Below are 19790 nucleotides of genomic sequence, written 5' to 3'. Positions count from 1 at the left end.
CTGGTACTCATCACTTTCACACAGATGAGCAAGGTGAGGCTCTGGGAAGAGCCTTGCCCAAGGCCATGCAAATTGCCTAGCTAGAAGGCCCTGGGTTTGGATTTGAACATGGGGCTGTCCTCAAAGCTCGAGTTTTCAAACAGGGAGGTAAGGGGAGGTGGAGAAGACGACTCCCATCCAGGGAAGAGATGGTGTAGCTAGCCCCTGCTGGAAAAGAAATGTCAGTGGGGCGTGGCTCTGCCCAGGAGGGGAGCCTGCAGGAGTCTGGGCAGAGGGGGAAGTGGTATGGCCTGGAGCAGTCACAGTGGCCTCCTGGAGGATGCACCTTTTTTCCTTATTTTTTTTAAATAAGAAAAAACAGTTTATCGAGATATAATTCGCATAATATACAATTCACTGACTTAAAGGGTGGAATTCAATGGTTTTTAATATAGCCACGAAGTTGTGCAACCATCACCACAATCAGTTTTAGATCATTTTCATCATCCCCTCCCTCCCAAAAAACCCTCATACCCATTAGCAGTCATTCCTCATTCTCTTCTCTCCTGTCAGCCTCTGGCAACCACCAATTGACTGTCTCCGTGGATTTGCCTATTCTGGACATTTCACATAAGTGGAATGTCATCCTCTGTGTCTGGCTTCTTCCACTTGACACGCTGTTTTGAGGGTCACCCATGATGTAGCGAGCATCAGTATGTCATTCCTTTTTATGGACTAATAGTATTCCATTGTATGGACATACCACATTGTGTGTATCCATTCCTCAGCTGATGGACACTGTACTGTCTCCACCTTCTGGCTATTACGAACAACACTGCCGTGAACATTCACGTGCAAGCTTTTGTGTGGACATATGTTTTCATTTCCCATGGGTACATACCTAGAAGTGGAATTGGTGGATCGTCTGATAACTCAATGTTTACCTGTTTGAGGCCCTGCCAGACCATGGCCCAGGCCATGGATGCTGGTAAACACCCCACTACACAGAAGACACCCCCGATAACAAAGCATGATCTGGCCCCAAATGCCACTAGTGCCCAGGTAGAGAAAGCCTGCGTTAGACTGAGGTGCCCTCATAGGATCCGGTCCTGCTCAGTCACTCTGTGAAATGCTCTGGGGACAGACTGGGCTCAGGAGGCATTTTTGAGTGCCTGGGCACTTGGAGTCCTCCCCGTCCTACTTGGGTTGCTGGGGATGATGTATTTGTGTGAGCTGGCTGGCCTTCTCCCTTTGCCCCCATCTAGGTGTGGTACCTAGCACAGGTGAGTTAGATACCAGACTTGATGGATGAGCAGTTGGCCTTGTTCAGTAGTGAGCTCATCGTCAGAGGAGGCATCCAAGAGGAGCAGCACTGGACACCTGGGATGTGGAGGAGGCACCCTGCCTCTGCTCTGGAGCTGTCCTTGGACGATTTCAAGGCTCCTTCGGGCGCAAGGCGGTGGCTCGCTGCGCGGAGAGCTCTGGGCCGCCCCACCTGCCGGCCCGCGGTCGCTGCGGGCAGGAGCGGAGAGCGCCTTCCTTCCCACGGAGCCCTGTGCCACGTTGGAGACTTCCCTCAGTTTCCCCCGGGGGCGCCCCCGGGCCGCCCGCGCCAGGGCCCCGGCCCGCGGAGGCGGCACCGGAGGCTGGGCGCCCGCGGAGCGCCCGGTGCGGCACCGCCCGCCGCCAGGCCCGGCCCCGGGGGCGCGGCCGCCGGGCTTCCGTGTGCCCCAGGAGGGCTCCGGGCCGCGAGCCGACGCCAAATGGCTTTTGACAAAAAAAGCCTTGACCACCAAGGCCAGCCTCTTCCTGAAAGTCCCGCTCGCTCCGATACAGGAAGTTGAAGGGAGCGAGCGCCCCAGAGCGCGGCGGCGGCTTCCCCACTCGGCGCGGGGCGGCGGCGGCGCCCGCCCGGGCCCTTCCCGAGGGCCAGCGCCGGGGCATGCGGGCGCCGGGGACTCCGCGTTCCGCGCGGGCCCGCGCCTGAGCCCCTCCTCCACCGTCGCGGAGCTGCCGGCGGCATGATCCGACCGGCCGGGGCGCCCGCGCGCGCGGACCCCGCGGGGTAAGTCGGGGCGGACGCCCCCTCCCTCCCTGGGATCCCTCCCCGCCCCGCTCGGCCGGCGCCCAGCTTGCCCCGCTGCAGCTCCCCGGCCCCCAGAGCCCTAGGAGCTCCGGGAGGGACCTCTGTCCCCGGGACCTCGCGGTGTCGGCTGAAACGGACCCGCCCCCCAGCCCCCACCGCCGCGGCCAGGGCCAGACCCGGGTTCTGCAGGGAAGGGGGCGGCCCTGATGACTCTGCAGGACCCGACGACTTAGCTGAACTTTTAAGGCCAGACATTCCTCGCTGGAAAACCAGCGCACACTTTGGCGTCTGGGCGGGCGGGTTGCCAGGGATGCGTCTCTACCTGTCAGAGCCGGGGCTGCTCGCGTGGACACGGCCGCCTCCCTAGGCTCCTGAACTTTGGATGCAAACACACGCGGTCCCGGCCCCGCCAGCCTGCTGCACCCGCCGCTCTGCCCGAGTCCCGCTGCGCTCCCTTGGGCTCTGGGTCCCGCCGGGCTTAGGGTGGGAGACCCGGGTCCCCGCAACTTCGGGCGCCCTCGGCCCTGCAGCTGACCCGCCCGCTTGGACCGAGGGCCCACCTGGATCCCCTCCCCCACCCCTCTGGCCTGGCCAGGGACAGTGACCTTCGGACTGGCCTTTGGCGAGCCTGGTGCTTGGGGAGGGTCTAGGGCACACGGGCTGCGCACAGACTGTGGGGTTTTCGGGGGAGAAGGTGCAGCTTGGAGTGCGTGAAGCCGAATGGTTTGGAAAGGGGCTTCGGGGGATGTCCCTCGGGTCTAGTTTCATACCCTTCACTCCACCGTCCGGCCCCGGCTCCCCAACCTCCTCACCTGCCCCACCCACCCCTCACGACAGCTCGGCAGGTCGGGGAGAAGGTCCTCCCAGCCCAGAGGGCGCCCGGGAAGCATCAGGTGCTGAGTAGGCGCCAGGGCAGAGGCGGATTCCTGGGAAAGCCTGTCAGAGCCTTTAAGGGCGCGCCTGGGGGAGCCATCCCAGCCTTCTGGTTTAAAAGTCCCGGGCCTGCTCCGGTGATGGACACCCCGCCGCTGCCTGGCCTAGCTGTGTGACCTCATCTCCCAGGCCCTCAGTTCTCTGCTCTGTAAAACAGGAGAGTTGAGCCATCTTGTGCAGTCCCGGATTGGGCCTTGGGGGGCAGCTGGAGGGGGGCTGGCTCCTGCTCAGCTGGGAGGGGCTTGGAGGGGCGCTGAGGCGCTTCTGGATCAGAATGTCACCGCCTTCTCCCACCACAGCCCGGAAATTCTGGACGCTGGTTGCTTTTCCTTGAAAGTAACTCTGCAGAGATAAACGCCATCCGGGTGGGAATTCCTCTGGGGAACACCCCCACCAGGGCCAAGTGTCTGCCACACCCAAGAGTGCAGAGTGGAGCTGGCCAGGAGTTCCTCCGGGAGGAAGGGGAGGTGAGGGGCCAGGGCCCTGACCTCACCTACTTCCCTTTTCCCCAGGGATGACCTGGCCTGACCCACTTCCTCTTGCCTTTCTTTGTTCATTACTGGGCCAGTTACTTAGCTTCTCTGTGCCTCAGTTTACTTATCCATAAAATGAGGATAAGTAATAGTAACTGCTCTTTGTAGTTGTTTTGAGGATTAAATTGCACAGAGTGAGTTTAGCAGGTTGGCCCACAGGGGAAACCTTCAATAGTTATTATTATTACCATTATTGCCATCACTTGTTGGCTGTGATCCCTCCAGTTGCCGGCTGTGTAACCTTGGGCATGTGACCTGGCCCCTGTCTCATCTATAAATTGGGACAAGAATGATGCTGACTTCATAGACTCATATGAGGATTGGCCGAGTGCTTAGTTAAGCAGCTGCCCACAGGCAGCTTGGGGCCAACATGCCGGCACGGGCCTGCGTAGAACAGGGTACATCCCAGCGCTAGATGAATATTGGTTTGTTGTTAAAACTATTGCTTTATTTTGGGGGACCTTTTGTGTTGGAAGGGTTCCCAAGGGCGGGAAGGATCTGCTGATGGATTGGCGGTGAGATGGGAGAGAAAGAGTCAAGGGTGACCCTGGTAAGGCTGTGACTGCCAGGGGGCCGGCACTCCAGGGACAGATGCCGAGCTGTGCGGAGTCACCTGAGAATGGGTCCTCTCAGAATTCACTCGAGCCGGTCGCTTTCAGGGTTTGGGAGAGGCCTGGCAGGCAGCCCCGCACTGGCCTACCCTGGCAAGCAGACCAGTGGCATTTTCGTGTGTTTGATGTATTGAGGGTCTGCTTAAGATTGCATTTGAAAAAGGATTCCACTGTTGGAAAGATGTGGCTATCGCTGACCTAATCCAAGCCTCCACTTAACAATGAGGAAACGGGAGACCCAGAAAGAGGAAGCGTCCTCCCCGATGTCCTGGGAGCTGGAGGTGGAACTCAAGTCTCTGAGCCTTGGGTCTGTTATAATACAGGGGTCCTGCTGAAGCCTTGAGAGCACCCACCCACTCCGGGCTGAGACAGGGTCTCTTCCAGCGTGGAGCCCACCCAGAGCAGAGCCAGGGATGAACTCAGCATCCCAGCTTGCAGCTCTGGCTCTGCTCCCTGACCTGGGCTCCCTTGCTTTCAGGGGCTAATGCTCCCAGCTGGGAGACCCTTCCAGCCCCTAACAGAGACTCTGGCACATGGGCAGCAAAGGGTTACTCCCCCAGCTCAGGCCTGCAGTCCTGGGTCCCCCAAAGCCCCAGCACACCCTCTGAGAAGCAGCTAGGGGTACAGGGTCTGCTCGGGGTGAGAGAGTCTCAGCACATACATTTACCCCTGTGGCCCTCCTTTCTATGTCCCTTCCCCCTGGTGCCTCTCTACCCTGGGCCTGGGTCCTGGTTTAGTGATCTCCACCAAAGCAGCAAATGTGAAAAGCTTAAAATGCCCCGAGGCACCTGCATTTTAACCCAAGAGATCCAGAAATCAAAAATGGAAACCCACCAGGAATTGTTCTCTGCTAGAAGCAGAGAGAGATGTCATATTTGAGAGAGGACACCCCAGACCCTCACCGTCCCCTCAGGCCTCCCTCGAGTTCCATTTTGCAGACGAGAGTCTGAGGCAGTCCATGGAGTCTACAGTGCCTGCTCCCAGCCCAGCGCCAGAGCAGAGAGAAGGAAACGGGTGACTGATCACCACAAATTCTGTCCCTCTCTCCCCCCTGGAAGATTCCACCTGTCATGGCGAGATCATGTCGTCTAGGCAGTGGCAGATGAGGAGAGAAGTGCCCAAGCTAAGGCTTCACCATGAGAAAGCGTGGGGCAGGGCTGGGGAGGGAGAGCGTGCGCCCTACAGAACCCGGGAGTGGATGATGCACGCTGCTTTTCCGAGCTTACCAGGTAACCGGGTTTGCGAGAACAGAAGGCAAATAGAACTATTACCTCAAACCTGCGGTTTATTCTGAGAACCAGGCAGTCAAACTGCCCCTGCCCCCCAGGGGTGTCTGAAACATGAATTGGAGCAGAAGATGAAAATCACAACTTTAATGGCTTTCTCAGGTTGATCTCCCCTCCAGCCCTCCCTCCAGTGAGGCATTCTGGTGGCGTGGTTCTTGCTAGAACGCAGGGAAAGCAGCATGTCCCCCTAATCACCCTCAGGTGCCACGCACTCCTATTTAAAAGCCTCCCAGGGAAGCCCTGCCCTCCATGCCCCGGCCCAGCCCTGCTGAGGGCCATCACACAGCTGCACTGTTCTGTGTCCCCAACACGCAGAACTCGCTGCCCGTAGCCTCGCGCCTTTGCCCATGAGGTTCCTTCTGCCTGGGATGTTGCTTCTGTGCTTTGCAAAGGGCCCACTTCCTCCATGAAGCCTTCCATCCATGCCAGCTCACAGGGATTCCTCCTTTTTGAATACTCGTCCCCTTTTTCACTTGAACCGCTTGTTTTCCTAGCCATTTTAGAGAGACCAAAACATCTTTAATATCGTGTCTTCCTACTTAGATTATAAACTTGCAAAGAAAGGCATCAGGCCTTTTAGTTCCATATCTTTGTGCTCTGCATACAGCTGGCACTCAGTAAATGCTTGAGGATGATAACACACTGAATTGGATTGTAAAAATCACTGCACAGCTTTCTCTTTTGTGTCCCGGAGCACCTAAACTTCTGGAGGTTTTTACAAGACAGCCCAGACCACAGGGGGAGGCCCAGGCAGGAGGCCCAGGACTGGGGTGAGGAGCCCAGCTCCACTCTGCAGCAGGTGGTGACCCCCCCAAGGCCACCACACCCCTCCCTAGTCTGGAAGGAGGAGGCCACCCAGGGAATGGATAGGGACCCTGCTTAGCCCCTGTCCCTTCATCTTATCTTTCCCAGAGGTGTTCTCCGGAACAGAGGATGGGGAAGGAGAAGCCACTCTGGAGCATGAATGGGTGCTGTGTCCCCAGCTGGAGGAATGGAGGTCAGCTGGCCGTGCAGGTTCTGGGGGAACCCTGGCTGTGTCCGTGAGTCCCAATTGCAGGTCTCTGGACCACTGAGAAACTAGGAAAATATGGGTGTTGTTGTGCACGTGTGTGCGTGTGTATCAGCCAAGGCTGCCAAACTGTCTATTCCTGGGCAGAGCTGTCGTTTGCTGATTTGGAAGAAGCTCGGGGACTTGCATGTTGCAGGATATCAGTAGGGCTAGGGGATTTCTCTAGGGTCCTGTCCCCTCATGTTTTGGGATTTCATTCTAGGAATCAAGTCCCCTCTTCTCCCTGGTCCTCAGTCTCTCCATCTGAGAAACGAGCTCTGTAATCTCTAAGGTCTCTGCTTGGTCTGACATTCAGTAATTCCCCAAATTACTGGCCAACAGGCAGCAGAAGCTGTGTCCTAGAGTAAAACTGGAGTTCGGGGGATTGAAGTGCCCACTGGAGATGAGGGAGCCCTTCTTCCTTCTGATAGCTGGAAGGGCAGCCTATGGAACAGTCTAGAACATGCGGTATATGCATGCATAAGAAACAAAAACCTATAAATGAGACTTCAGGGTCATTACCCTGACCATGTGCCTGGAGGAAATGTTTTCTTCATTGCTCTGGTTTATTTTGACAAAAAAAAACCCAAAAAACAAAAAACAAAAAAAAAAAAACTAAGTATAGTCAGTTTTTGGAACCCACCCCGGGGCGAGGCCTAGGCTTCCTGGTAGCCTGTGCTAGCTGCACGGCGAGCTGGGACAGTGTCTGAGCCGTTGGGTGGGTTGGAGAGGCCTGTCGAGTGTGGCCGGATTGGTGAGGTGGAGCATGGGCGACTGTCACCTGTGGAAGCCGTGGAGATGGCTAGGACATGGCAGGCAGCCCGGCGGTCCCTGGCCTTAGCAGCTGTCAGTGAAGCCTGCCCGCCAGGGCTGGGAGGGATGAGGTCTGAGGGGCGGCCCCACCCAGGGAGGGGTGAGTCCCGTGCCCAGGCGGAGGGAAGGGCTCCCTGCTTGGCCGTGGCCTGTGCCCTGGGGAGCCGGCTGGTCCCTGTGCAGGTGGGGGTGGCAGGGACCCTGTGTGCCTCCCTCCCCCAAACACAGTGCTACACAGTGAAGCCAGTCCTTCCCGCCCGCCAGCGTGGCCTTGAAGGAGAACAGAGGGCTGCGTAGGCTGAGGAGCCCTTCCTCAGCTTGGTGCCCACGTGGCAGCCGAAGGGCCTTTCTGGAAGAGTCTGGAAGCTGCCATAGTGTCCACCTTTCGCTCTCCTGTGCAGCCTCAGCAGGGCTCCTCCCCACAGGGGTAGGGGTGGAGGGGGCCGCCCCAACACAGGAACAAGGCTGGTGTCAGGAGCTTTGAAAGTGGCTGCTGAGCCCCATCTCGCCAGTAATTCCTGGGGCCACCCCCGCCCCACCCATTACTCGTCTGATAGAACTGCTCCACCCTGCTGTGAGAGCCGGTTCCCCTTCAGGAGAAACGGCCTCCTGGGGGGTGGTTGCGGTCAAGGCCCGTGTTCTGTATGTGCAGTGGCGGCGTGCACTCAGGCCACATCCTATGGTGTGATGGCGCCAGCCTGCAGGGCGAGGCCCCAGAGATTCCAGGAGAGGCAGGGGCAAGCGAGCAGGGCCAGCAGCGAGGGGCTGCCCCAAAGGGTGCTTCCCCTGGGAAGGTGGCCCCCGTTTTGCCACAGACCCTGGGGGTCTCTAACAAAGCCAAGAGCTGGCATTGGACACCAGGACTCGGGGGCCGGTGCAAGAGCCTGCTTCCTGAAAGTCAAGCTGGAGGCGGGGAGGCCAGGCCAGCCCACAAGCAGCAGAGGGCACCAACGGTGGCAGAGAACAGAAGCCTTCCCCTCCTCCACGGTCGCCAGGGCTAAATCGTCCCCTGGGTCAGTAAGTGCGCTGCTGCACCCACCTGAAGGGCTTTGCACCTGAAACCCACACTCTGATGGTCTCTGGTTAAAGGGTCAAGCTGTCAAGAACGAATTCAAGGGGGACCCTTTCCCTAACCTCCGTGACCCCAGCTTCCTTACTCTCAGTCAGTGCCGGAGACTGATGATGTGGATTCCTCTAGGGATGTCGCGGTTCACAGCAAGGACTTAGGGCTCTGCAGGCAGCACCTGGTGACAGCATTTGTTGTGCTGCTTTCTGGTCCTGACATTTTTGACAGAGCATCCATTTAAAGTATATTCAGCCGGGCGCGGTGGCTCACACCTGTAATCCTAGCACTCTGGGAGGCTGAGGCGGGCGGATTGCTCGAGGTCAGGAGTTCGAAACCAGCCTGAGCAAGAGCGAGACCCCGTCTCTACTATAAATAGAAAAGAAATTAATTGGCCAACTAATATATATATATATATAAATCAGCCGGGCATGGTGGCGCGTGCCTGTAGTCCCAGCTACTCGGGAGGCTGAGGCAGCAGGATTGCCTGAGCCCAGGAGTTTGAGGTTGCTGTGAGCTAGGCTGACGCCACGGCACTCACTCTAGCCTGGGCAACAAAGCGAGACTTTGTCTCAAAAAAAAATAAAAATAAAAAATAAAGTATATTCAGGGATTCTTCTCCCAGTGAATGTCTTCCTCATTTATCTTCACCCGTCCTCCTAACCGTCCTTACACACACCCACCTATCCATCTATCCGCCATCCTTCCATTTACGTATCCACCCATCTACCCGTCCGTCCATCCATCTACCCATCCACCCATCTATTTACTTGGACATCTAGGAGTTTCCAGTTTATCCAGTAGGAAAAATAAGAGAAATATGCACATAATGAACATGCAGGGCACTGTACCAAAAAGTGCTGAGGCTCTAGAACACTTGGCTGTGGTGAGCAGGGAGGACTTCCTGGCAGAGGTGGCATTTGAATTGGGTCTTAAAGGATGCGTGGGCTCTTAACCGCTGCAATCAGGCATATGCAAAAAAGGGTATTCCGCAGAGGAAAGATGCACCGGGTGGGAAGGGGGAAAGGATGAGTGTGGGGGCAGGGCAGGGTTCTGTGTGCAATGGGCCTGGAAAGGGGTTGGGGTCCACTTGGCTGCAGGTGGGCAAGTCTGACATTTACAGTGGTGGTGAAGACCACAGGGCTGCTCTCCCGCTTAGTGGTTGGGTGACCCGGGCCAAAACCCTGAACCTGAACCTGCCAGAACCATCTTCCTCCTCCTCTCTAACTCGAGTGTCGACCGGTCTCTGCCTCCCAGGCTTGCTGTCAGGTTACCTGAGCTGACGTTCTTATTATCTCTTTGGGTTGTGAGACCAGCAGGGGGGCAGGCGGGCGGGGGGAGGCTATCACTGTGTGTATGTGGTGTGTGCGTGCGCATGTGTGTGCATGCATGTGCTGTTGATTGTTCCAAAAAATATTTTTATTGCATACTTAAAAACTTCACACACAGAAACACAAAAATAGTGAAATTTAAAGCATCAAATGCTTTTATCTCTTTGAATCTGCACCCAGTCCGAGCACATGTTAATTTGTGTTTCTTTTTTCACTGAGTGTTACTTCCTGTATACATTTCTGTGTGCTGTGTTGTGGCCATATGTTACCAACCTGCCATCTTCCGTGGCCTTATCATATGATCATTTTAATGGTCAGAGCTGGCTTATTCGTATGCCTGTGTTGACTTCTTTCCAAGTTCCCTCTTTTTTTTTTTTTTTTTTTTTTGTTACAAAACAAGGGTCTTGTTTGGTTACTTAGGCTGGAGTGCAGTGGTGCAATAATAGCTCACTGTAACCTTGAACTCCTGGGCTCAAGCAATCCTCCCGCCTCAATATCCTAAGTAGCTACAGGGACTACAGGCACACACCACCATGCCCAGCTAATTTTTTAATTTTTTGTAGAGATGGGGGTCTTGCTATGTTGCCCAGGCTGGCCTCAAACTCCTGGGCTCAAGCAGTACTCCTGCCTTGGCCTCCCAAAGTGCTAGTTGGGATTATAGGGGTGAGCCGCTGTGCCAGACCCCTAAGTCCCCTAAGTCCCCTCTGTTTTAAATTAAGTTGCTGAAAACGTCCATGGGTCTAGGGTTTGGGAACCACTTCCTTGATATCTGTCACCATCCTGGAGTCTTTGAGTTCAAGAGTGAAGCATGATTGGCCTCTGAGTTTTAGCTGGGTGTAAGTTTTAGCTGAAGATTTCCCAGTTTCCTTGCAGCTAGATGTGGCCATGTGATTTAAGTTCAGCACAGAGAGATATAAGTAGAGAGTACAGTTTGCTTGGAGATACCCTTAAAGTGAGTGGGGTATGTCATTCTCACTTTTCCCCTCTCTCGTTGCCTGGAATGCAGACGTGATGGCCAGAGTTGAAGCAGCCATCTTGGACTCTGAGCTGAATGTAAAAGTAGAAGCTACGCCGGGTGGAATAATATAATAAGGCTTCCAAACATTTTGGAGCATCATTCTAGCTCTGGATTGCTTACCCAATATTTTATATGAGAGGAATATACATATCTATCTTGTTTAAATCTCTGTTATTTTAGATATTCTATCACTTACAGACAAAGTTAATCCTAACGAACACAGAGAGTTTTATATCTCCTATCACATAGCACTGGATTATATGCCAGAAATAGCAAGGTGCTTTGCAGGGTTCCCTGCGAGTCGTCGTTTCTCAGTGGAGGGAGGGAGGAAGAGGAGGAGAGAGGAGAGGCAGTTTCACGCTGACTAAGGCCGTTGTCTCAAGGACTAGATTGCGAGCATTTTTTTCGTATTAAGTGTGTATGAGTTTTAGATTTCACCGACGCCTCTGACTGTTTATTCTGGTTTGTGTTTCTGACTCCGGAACCCTTGTGCGTTGGCAGGGCTGGATCTGCTGATCAAGGCGGCCGCGACTCTCGGCTCAGCCTCAGCTCTTGTCTGTGCTTCCGTTCCAGAACTCTCCTGGGGCAGGTTTCCCTGTGCCAGGGTTCTGCGGCTTCTTCTGAGGGCCGGGCTCCCAGCTCACAGGCACGGCAGAGGCCCCAGGCCCGTCTCGGCGGTGCCCGCGTCTTGCCAGCTGCCGCCGCCCACTCATTCATTCACTGTCCCTTTAGTGAGCGTGTGCTGGGCAGCCACGCTGGCGCTGCGCTGACCGCTGGCCACTGGGGGTCTGCGGTGGTCACCTTGCCTCTTTGCCCAGCCCTGGGAAAGGCTTGTCCTGAAATGGCTAGGGCTTGACTTCCTCTTTCCAGGGACAGGAATCAGGTCTCACAGGCTTATTTGAGCCCGTAAGAGCGGGCGTGGAGCTGCTCTAAGACAGCCCAGCATCACTCCCTGGACGTGGGGAGGCCCTCAGGGCTGTGTCTGAGACGCCCCAAGTATGGCCTGGGACTTAGCCATCTTGAGAAGCTGGGCGAGTGCCCCATGAAGTGGTTTGAAGGACAGTCAGGGGTCTGGCTGCCACCGGCCAAAGCAGCCCCCACCCCCGGCTCTCACGTCTTCAGGCATTGGAGCTTGGCATTGCTCTGGAGACCCCTTAATCCCGCCCGGCTTGCAGATGAGTCTGTGGCTCCGAGAGGGGCAGTGGTTTCCCCGAGGCCTCACGGCAGGACCCAGGCTCTTTCCAAGGCTCCGTGCAGGCGCCCAGGCCGCTGCTTTGCACACGGCCCCAGGAGTGGGGAATGGGCACATTGGCCTTCACTGGTCACCTCCCTCTCTAGCCTTGGGGAGCTATTGAGCTGTTTCCTGCCCCACCTCTCCCTCTTGCAAGAAGCCTTCCCCGGGCCTGTGGGGCTGTCGTGTACCATTGTGCGGGTTGTTCACTGTTCCAGCGCACCTGGCTGAGAGAAAGGCAGGTGGGGGCTGAAATGTCACTCTCTTGCCAAGCTTTGTGTCATGACAGGCGTGTGGGGGAGGTGGGGATGGGGGTGGGAGTTGGCCTGCACCCATGGGGAGCAAGAAGCACCTTTTTCTAGTTTATACAGAGGCACTGTATGGGCTACCAGGGACCCCGGGCAGCAGAAGAGCCATCCGCACACTCAAAGCCTTGCTCCTCCTGCCTGTAGCAGCTTATTCTCTGCCTGTGGCCCCATTAAACTGGAAGCTTCCATCAGCAAGGACAGTGACTCCTCGTGGGGCGTGGGAATGTCATTGCCAGATCAGCACCTTAGGGACACAGAGGGCTCATGAGAGAACACTCTTGCTGAGCGAGGGTTACAAGGGCTGGGAAGGAGGACCTGGCGCAGGGCGTGGAGAATGTTTGTGGAATGAATATTCGGCAGGTCAATGCCAGGGAGAGGGATGGGGAGGAGTTGCCCAGGACAGAGGCCCCTGGGAGAAGGGAAGGGGCCTGCTGGGAGGCCTGCAGCATGATTAGGGGGCTGTGAGCTGTGAAAGTCTGAGAAGTAGGGTGGGCAGCTGAGTGAGGGGTGATGGCGCTAGGAGCAGAGGATGTGCCCAGAAAATCCAGAGGTACACCTGGCCCAGCCCTCCCACCCCACCTCTGCAGGGCCAGGGCAGCCTTCCTCACCTCCTCCCAGCTTCTGGTGGCCCCAGCAATCCTTGGGGATTATTCTGCAACAGCCCTATTTCCAAATGTTGCATTCTGCAGTGTTGGGGGTTAGGACTTCATGTTTTGGAGGGGACACAATTCAACCCATAACAAACTAATGCACATGAAGTGAAATTCACCCTCATTAGTGTACATTTCTGCACGTCTTGACAAAGGTAGACAGTCATGCAACCGTCACCGTAATCGGACAGAGCGATCCGTCACCTTCCGAAAGTCCCCTGTGCCCATTGTCGTCAGCCGTGCCCCCGCCCCAGACGCTGGCAGTCACTCATTTCTGCCCCATCCTCAGGTTCCGCCTTTTCGAGAGCGTCACCCGAATGGAATCATGCAGTGTGTCACCTTGTGTCTGGCTTCGTTCCCTTAGCTCAACGCGTCTGAGGTCTGTCTGCATTGTCACGTGACTCTTGGCTGTTCCCCTTTGTCGCTGAGACTCTTTCATGGTTTGGACGCGCCAGTCTGTTTATCCACTGCCCCCACTGAGGCCCATGTGGGTTGTGTCCAGTTTTGGGCGATTACAAATGAAAGCGCTACAAACGTGTGCATGTGGACTTTTTTATCAGTGGAGTCACATAGGTGGGGACAGGTGGGCTCGCTGCCATGCGCTGAGGCGGAAAGGGGAAAACCCGCGGTTGGGTGGGTGGCTGGGTGGGTGTGCGCCATGCAGGCGAGGACGCGCCTGTCTTCCCTCCCTCCCGCAGTTCTCTGCCCCCCAGGAGGGCAGCTGTTGTGGCTCCACATGGCTGTCTGGACATGTGGCCCCTGGGAGGTGGGACAGGAGGGTGTAGTGGCCGGGGGCGTGGGCCCTGGAGGAAACTGTCAGGGTTTACCCTCCACTCTCTGCCTCACTTCCCTCGCCTGTGAAATGAGGGTAATGATAGCTCCTCATGCAGTTGTCATTGTATTATGAGCTAATGTACATAAGGAGCACAAACAGCTGGGCACTTGGTAGGCGTTCAATAAATGTGCAGTTTCCCATGGTCTCCCGGGGCCCTGGCTCCCCTCCCTCTTGTCCACTCCACTCACCCCTTTGACAGTGAGCCACTCTGTGGTGCCTCGTGTGGCCCTATGAGGCCATAGACAGCATCCTTATCTGGGAACTGGGGGGCCAGGGCCCCCGACTCGGTTCTGCCCTGATTTGCTGTGAAACTTTGGGCTGGCTCCTTGCCCTCTCTGATCATTGTTTCCTCTGTTCACGCAGCGTGGAGGTGCAGGCCCTACTGTGTGCCAGGCGCTGTGCAAGGCAGCGTGTGATACAGCAGCCCACGCACAGTAGGCACGTCATCAAGATTTATGGCTTCGTGATCTGCTCATGACACGATGGGGGGAGGCGCAGGTGAATGGCTCTTGGGACACCCCCAAGTTTTGGGGCTGGCAGAGGCTCCCCTGCAGCTGCTACAAATGTTCTCTTCTCCCCGGGGCCAAATACATCCTCTGTCCCGGATAGGAGCTGGCCGAGGAGGGTGGGTGGAGAACTGATGCCTGGCCCGGGCTCCGAGGGGGGCGGGGTGGTGGGTTCCAGTTCAAAAGCCACAGCAGCCCCCAGGGTGATGGACAGCCTGCCCTGAGACCAGGGTTCATGTCCTTTTGTGTCATGTGTATTGCATTTTGTGATTTTTTAGTTGTTGCGGTTTCGCTGTTTAAAATGGCCCCCAAGTAGAGTGCTCAAGGGCTGTCTAGGGTTCCTAAGTGCGGAAGGCTGCAGCGTGCCTTACAGAGAAAACGTGCATTAGGCAAGCGCCGGTCAGGCACGAGTCAGTCCTGTTGCTGTGAGTTCAATGTCAATGAATCAAGAATGTATATTCAATAAGGAGCCTTTAAACAGAAACACACAGAAAACAAAGTTATGTGTTGATTGGTTGGTGGAAATGTTGTGAGCAGAGGCTTACAGGACCCTGACGCTGTATTTTCCTTGGGAGGAATAGTTCAGTATTCACCAGCTCAGCGTTCATGGCAACTTTATATTAACAGAATGTAACCACCACGACTAAGAATCAACTGTATCTCTGCTGTGTAGACAAATCTGCCCCTAATCTCTGCCCTGCACCGTGTGCACGTCCACGATCTGCAGCAGCTCATGCAGCTGGGTTAAGACGTGCCTGTCTTAACTATGGTCTTTCTTGAAAATGCACAAGTCCTTGGGATATGCAATATTCCTCCAGTCTTGGGGCCTTGGTTCCTCTCCTGCCTCCAGTGAAATTGGAGGGTTGGAAAGGACAGTTCTCAAGAAGGGCAGAGGTTAATGCTAATATTTTATATTCTGCGATTCTAATACAAGAATTCTTATAGGGAGTAGTGTATCAATAAAGGCAAATAAAACCAAGGAGGCAGGCATGGTGGCTCATGCCTATAATCTCAGCACTTTGAGAGGTTGAGACAGGAGGATCACTTGAGGTTAGGGGTTCAAGACCAGCCTGGGCAACATAGCAAGACTCTAACTCTACAAAAAATTTAAAAATTAGCTGGGCTTGGTAGCATGCACCTATAGTCTCAGCTACTTACGAGACTGAGGCGGGAGGATCACTTGAGCCCAGGAATTTGAGGCTGCTGTGAGCTGTGATTGTGCCACTGTACTCCAGCCTAGGCAACAGAGTGAGACCCTATATCTAAAAATAAAAATAAAAAGCAAGGATTCTCGACATTCACAGATTTGACACTAGTAATCACAGTGATTACATCTTAAGCATTTATGTCAGGTCACTTTGCTAAGAGCTTTTCCTCAGTTAATTGTCACAACCCCCTGAGACTGGGGCTACAGCCGTCCAGTTTACAGGTAAGGAAACTGAGGCATAGCAGGTGACTTGATCAAAGCTCTCAACTGTAAGTGGCAGAGCCAGGAACTGAATCCGGGTTTGTCTGAGTCTGGAGTCCCTGCCTTGGCTGGCAGCTCCCTGCGTCCCTGTGCTGCATCCGAGGTGCTGGGGCCTGCCGCCTTCCAAGTCCCGTTGAGGGGACGACCTCCCTACCCTCTCCCCAGGTTGGCCCATGTGAGCAGACCAGGTGAAGAACTTGGGAGGTTGAGACAGGTGTGCCCAGCCCTACCTGCCGGTCTCTCCTTTGTCATCTGCTGGCAGAGTCCCACCCTGCAGTCCCTGTCCTTGGGGACACCGGGGGTCATTTTAACCTGGGTAGATGGAGTGTGTGGTCATGCCTCCTTATAGCTCCTTCCTCTCCTCCAGCCCAGAGCCTCCCTGTTGCCACGAAGTTGATTAGCCAGAAAATACCGTAGACTAGGTGGCTTATGAACAATGGGTTTACTTCCCACGGTCTGGAAGCTGGGAAGTCCAAGATCAAGGTGCCGGCAGGGTCAGAGTCTGGCGAGGGCCTGCTTCCTGGTTGGCAGACAGCTGTCTTCTCTCTGTGTCCCCACGTGGCGGAAGGGCCAAGGCCACTCTCTGGGCCTCCTTTATGTGGGTGCTGATCCCATTCGTGAGGCCTCTGCCCCCAAGACCTGATCCCTCCCAAGGGCCCCTCTCCCAACACCGTCACATAGGGTGGGGAGTGAGGATTTAAATGTATTCATTTTGGGGGGACACAGACGTTCAGTCTCTGGCAGCCATGCCCTCAGCTTCCCCCGACCTCCCACCTTTGCAGACTTAGCAGGAGGGACTGCACGCTTTAAAGTCTGACGAGGCAGGTGAGCGTGTGTGTTCGCAGGGAACAAACACCTTGTGGCGAGCTGCTCTCAGGCTGGGGGTACAGAACCCATCTGTTTTTGCAGGGGCCCCGGCCAGGGGGTGGCCCCGCCGAGACATGTTAGGACTGCAGTCAGCTCATGACACGCTTGTTCCCCAGTGGAGGAGATGTGGTCATGGTGACTGCCAGGGGCGTTGCAGGGTGACTCAGTGTCACCGGAGGGGGAGGGATGTGACACCACAGTGGCTTCCTGCAAGGCACAGATCGGGGCTGCTCTCCTTAGCCTGCACCTGCATGTCACTGGCAGTGCCCGTAGGAAAGCAGCTATCGGGAGCCAGCATTGCATAGCCCCTCTGGTTTAGAAATAGGGGTTCACTTTGTCAAAGCACACCTCCCACCCCCACAGCCTCATTTTCACTGCCCCCCTAGCAACCTTATACAGTAGGTGGGGATAGGTATTCTTTCTCCTGTTTTACTGCTGAGAGATCTGAGGCCCAGAGAGGGATGGACACTTGCCCAAGGTCACACAGCAAGCCAGTAGCAGAGGCTAGAACAGATCCCAGCTACCTTTCCAGGGTATCTTTTCTGCTACCTTTTCTGCACCACTCAGAGCTGCCCAGGATGAATAATATCCACAGCAGCCACTTATTGAGCCACTATTAAGCTCCACATGCTGTAGGTTTTGTTTGTCCTTACAACAACCCTATAGGGTCATCTCATTTTACAGACATTGAAAGGCTAGAGACTCAAAGGGGGAGTCAGGTGGGGGCCTGAGTGAGGGCACCGAGGCCCTTGTCACCCCTTCTGGGATGAGCTGTGTCCGCCAGGGGCTGCTGCTCCCCTACCCCCACCCCTACCCCCTGTCCCAGCCCCAGCACAGGCAGCGGAGGGGAGTGCTGCAGGCTCCTTCCCATTTCCCGACTCAACCCCAGAGGAGTGGGAACGCTGAGTAAGCAGCAGGCAGGGCCAGAGGCCAGGCTCACAGCGGGAGGTGAGGGCTGCCCTGTGTGGTGGGCGCTCCTGGAGGGAGGGTGGTCTGCAGGGGCCTCCCCAGAGCCGTCTGAGCCTTGAGCCTTCTAACTAGTTTTCCCAGCCTGGTCCATCCCGGGCAAGAGAAGGCAGCGGAAGGAAGGTGGGCACGGGAAGTGGGGGGTTCTAGAAGTTCAGGGAACTCTGTAGGGCACGAGGCTGGGGAGACCTAGGCGGGGATCGTGTGCCAAAACCCGACCCGAGACGGGTCCTGGACGTGCAGCTAGCCTCCCATAGTGGCTTCCGAGAGGAGGGGCCACTAAACACTGGAACGGATGACCCACGATTGGAATTTCCTTTCCTGAAGAACTTTCCAAATTGGGTAGTGGCGAATGATAATAACACTCGGCATGCATATAGTTTTCCTCTTTAACTCAATCCTTTTTTCTTTTCTTTCTTTTTAATTGGAAACAAATCCCACGAGTAATGCATGAATTCACATATGCAACGAAAAGACTTAAACAATAGAAAAGCCTAGGACAAAGCCCGCATTGTCCAATGTGGTTGTCACCAGCCACATGGAGCTATTTTACAGATTAAATTAGTTAAAATGGAGTAACATTCGTGCACTAGCCACATTTCAAATGCTCAATAGACACGTGTGGCTTATGGTAACCAGACTGGATGGTGCAGATATAGAACATTTCCATCACCACACAAAATTGTGTTGGACAGCACTGGCTAGACCATAAACTGGGAAAACACTACCAGTCAAAAAATAGTCTTTGGGATCAGTTTGGTTCCTTTGGACTTGTTTTATATACTTACACATGTTTGGGTGTCCATAGAGAGCACCCTGTTGAGTTTATGAAACCCTCACATGTACATGATTCCACCTGATCTGCCCAGCCTCTTGGCCTTATGGGTGTGAAAATGATTTCTCCCTTTTTAAAAAATGATATCCTTTGAGTCATATCCTTTTGTGTTGTTTCTTTTTTTACAGATGAGGAAACTGAGGTTCAGAGGAGGTACTTGGGACACCAGTAAAGAGAGGGGTTGGAAGGGGTTTGTTCCCTAGGGATGGGTCCTTCCCCTGGGTTTGTCCAAGGCGGCTGAGGTGCTGCAGGCAGGGGGACCGCGGGGGTCTTTTCAAACCCCTGCGCGTTCCACTGTGTTGTGCATGACAGAGAGGCTCAGACAAGCAAGGTGATCTGGGGCGTCTCGCTCCTGGGCATCTCTTCTCCCATTGGCATTGTTTCCCTTGAAATTTTCACGTGTTATTTTCTGATTTTTATCAGAATTCACACTTGCGAAAATTTGGAATGTACAGGCAAATATGACGGAGGAGAAAAAAGTCACCTAATCCCAGGGTTGACAGTCACCGTTGTGCGGATGTCCCCTCCCACCTGCAGAGTGGAGAGTCCATTCTTCCGCAGCCTCCCCAGCCCTCGGTAGGGTCGGTCTTTATCGCCGTACCTATCCCTGTGGTTTTAATTTAAGATTCCCTGATTCCAGGCTGGGCGCGGTGGCTCACGCCTGTAATCCTAGCACTCTGGGAGGCCGAGGCGGGCGGATTGCTCAAGGTCAGGAGTTCAAAACCAGCCTGAGCGAGACCCCATCTCTACCATAAAAATAGAAAGAAATTAATTGGCCAACTAATATATATATATATCAGCCGGGCATGGTGGCGAATGCCTGTAGTCCCAGCTACTCGGGAGGCTGAGGCAGGAGGATCGCTTGAGCCCAAGAGTTTGAGGTTGCTGTGAGCTAGGCTGACGCCACGGCACTCACTCTAGCCTAGGCAACAAAGCGAGACTCTGTCTCAAAAAAAAAAAAAAAAAAAAAGATTCCCTGATTCCTTTTCATATGCAATTGGCCATGCCTTTTGCCTGGTTTCCTGTTTGTTGTCTTGTCTTTTCCTTACTGATGTGTACACATTCTGTACACAGTCTGGCTGCGAACCCTTTGTTGGTTATGTGTGTTACAAATACCTTCTCTCACTCAGGGCTTCAGCTTTCATTCTCTTTTTTTTTTTTTTTTTTTTTTTTTTGAAACACAGTCTTGCTCTGTTTCCCAGGCTAGAGTGCAGTGACATCAGCTTAGCTGACTGTAACCTCAAACTCCTGGGCTTAAGCCATCCTCCTGTCTCAGCCTCCCGAGTGGCTAGGACTACAGACGTGCACCACCACACCTGGCTAATCTTTTCCATTTTTAGTAGAGACAGGGTCTCGCTTTTGCTCAGGCTGGTCTCCAACTCCTGAGCTCAAACGATCCTCCCGCCTTGGCCTCCCAGAGTGC

The 19790-nt window shown here is 54.8% G+C and overlaps 1 protein-coding gene across 1 annotated transcript in view; it reads left to right on the top strand.

Annotated features, from left to right (window-relative positions):
- Positions 1-1686: 1686 nt before the first annotated feature.
- The window catches only part of RIN3 (Ras and Rab interactor 3), a 118133-nt gene continuing 100029 nt past the window's right edge, over positions 1687-19790 (top strand). Inside the window, exon 1 of the mRNA XM_012738572.3 lies at positions 1687-2044. Coding sequence (XP_012594026.2) covers positions 2001-2044 — 44 coding nt within the window. The 5' untranslated portion in view covers positions 1687-2000. The remainder of the gene's footprint in view (positions 2045-19790) is intronic.

Source organism: Microcebus murinus, chromosome 6 (assembly GCF_040939455.1).
Source record: "Microcebus murinus isolate Inina chromosome 6, M.murinus_Inina_mat1.0, whole genome shotgun sequence".
Classification (NCBI taxonomy): Eukaryota; Metazoa; Chordata; class Mammalia; order Primates; family Cheirogaleidae; genus Microcebus; species Microcebus murinus.
This window is presented reverse-complemented; position numbering and strand designations above follow the sequence as displayed.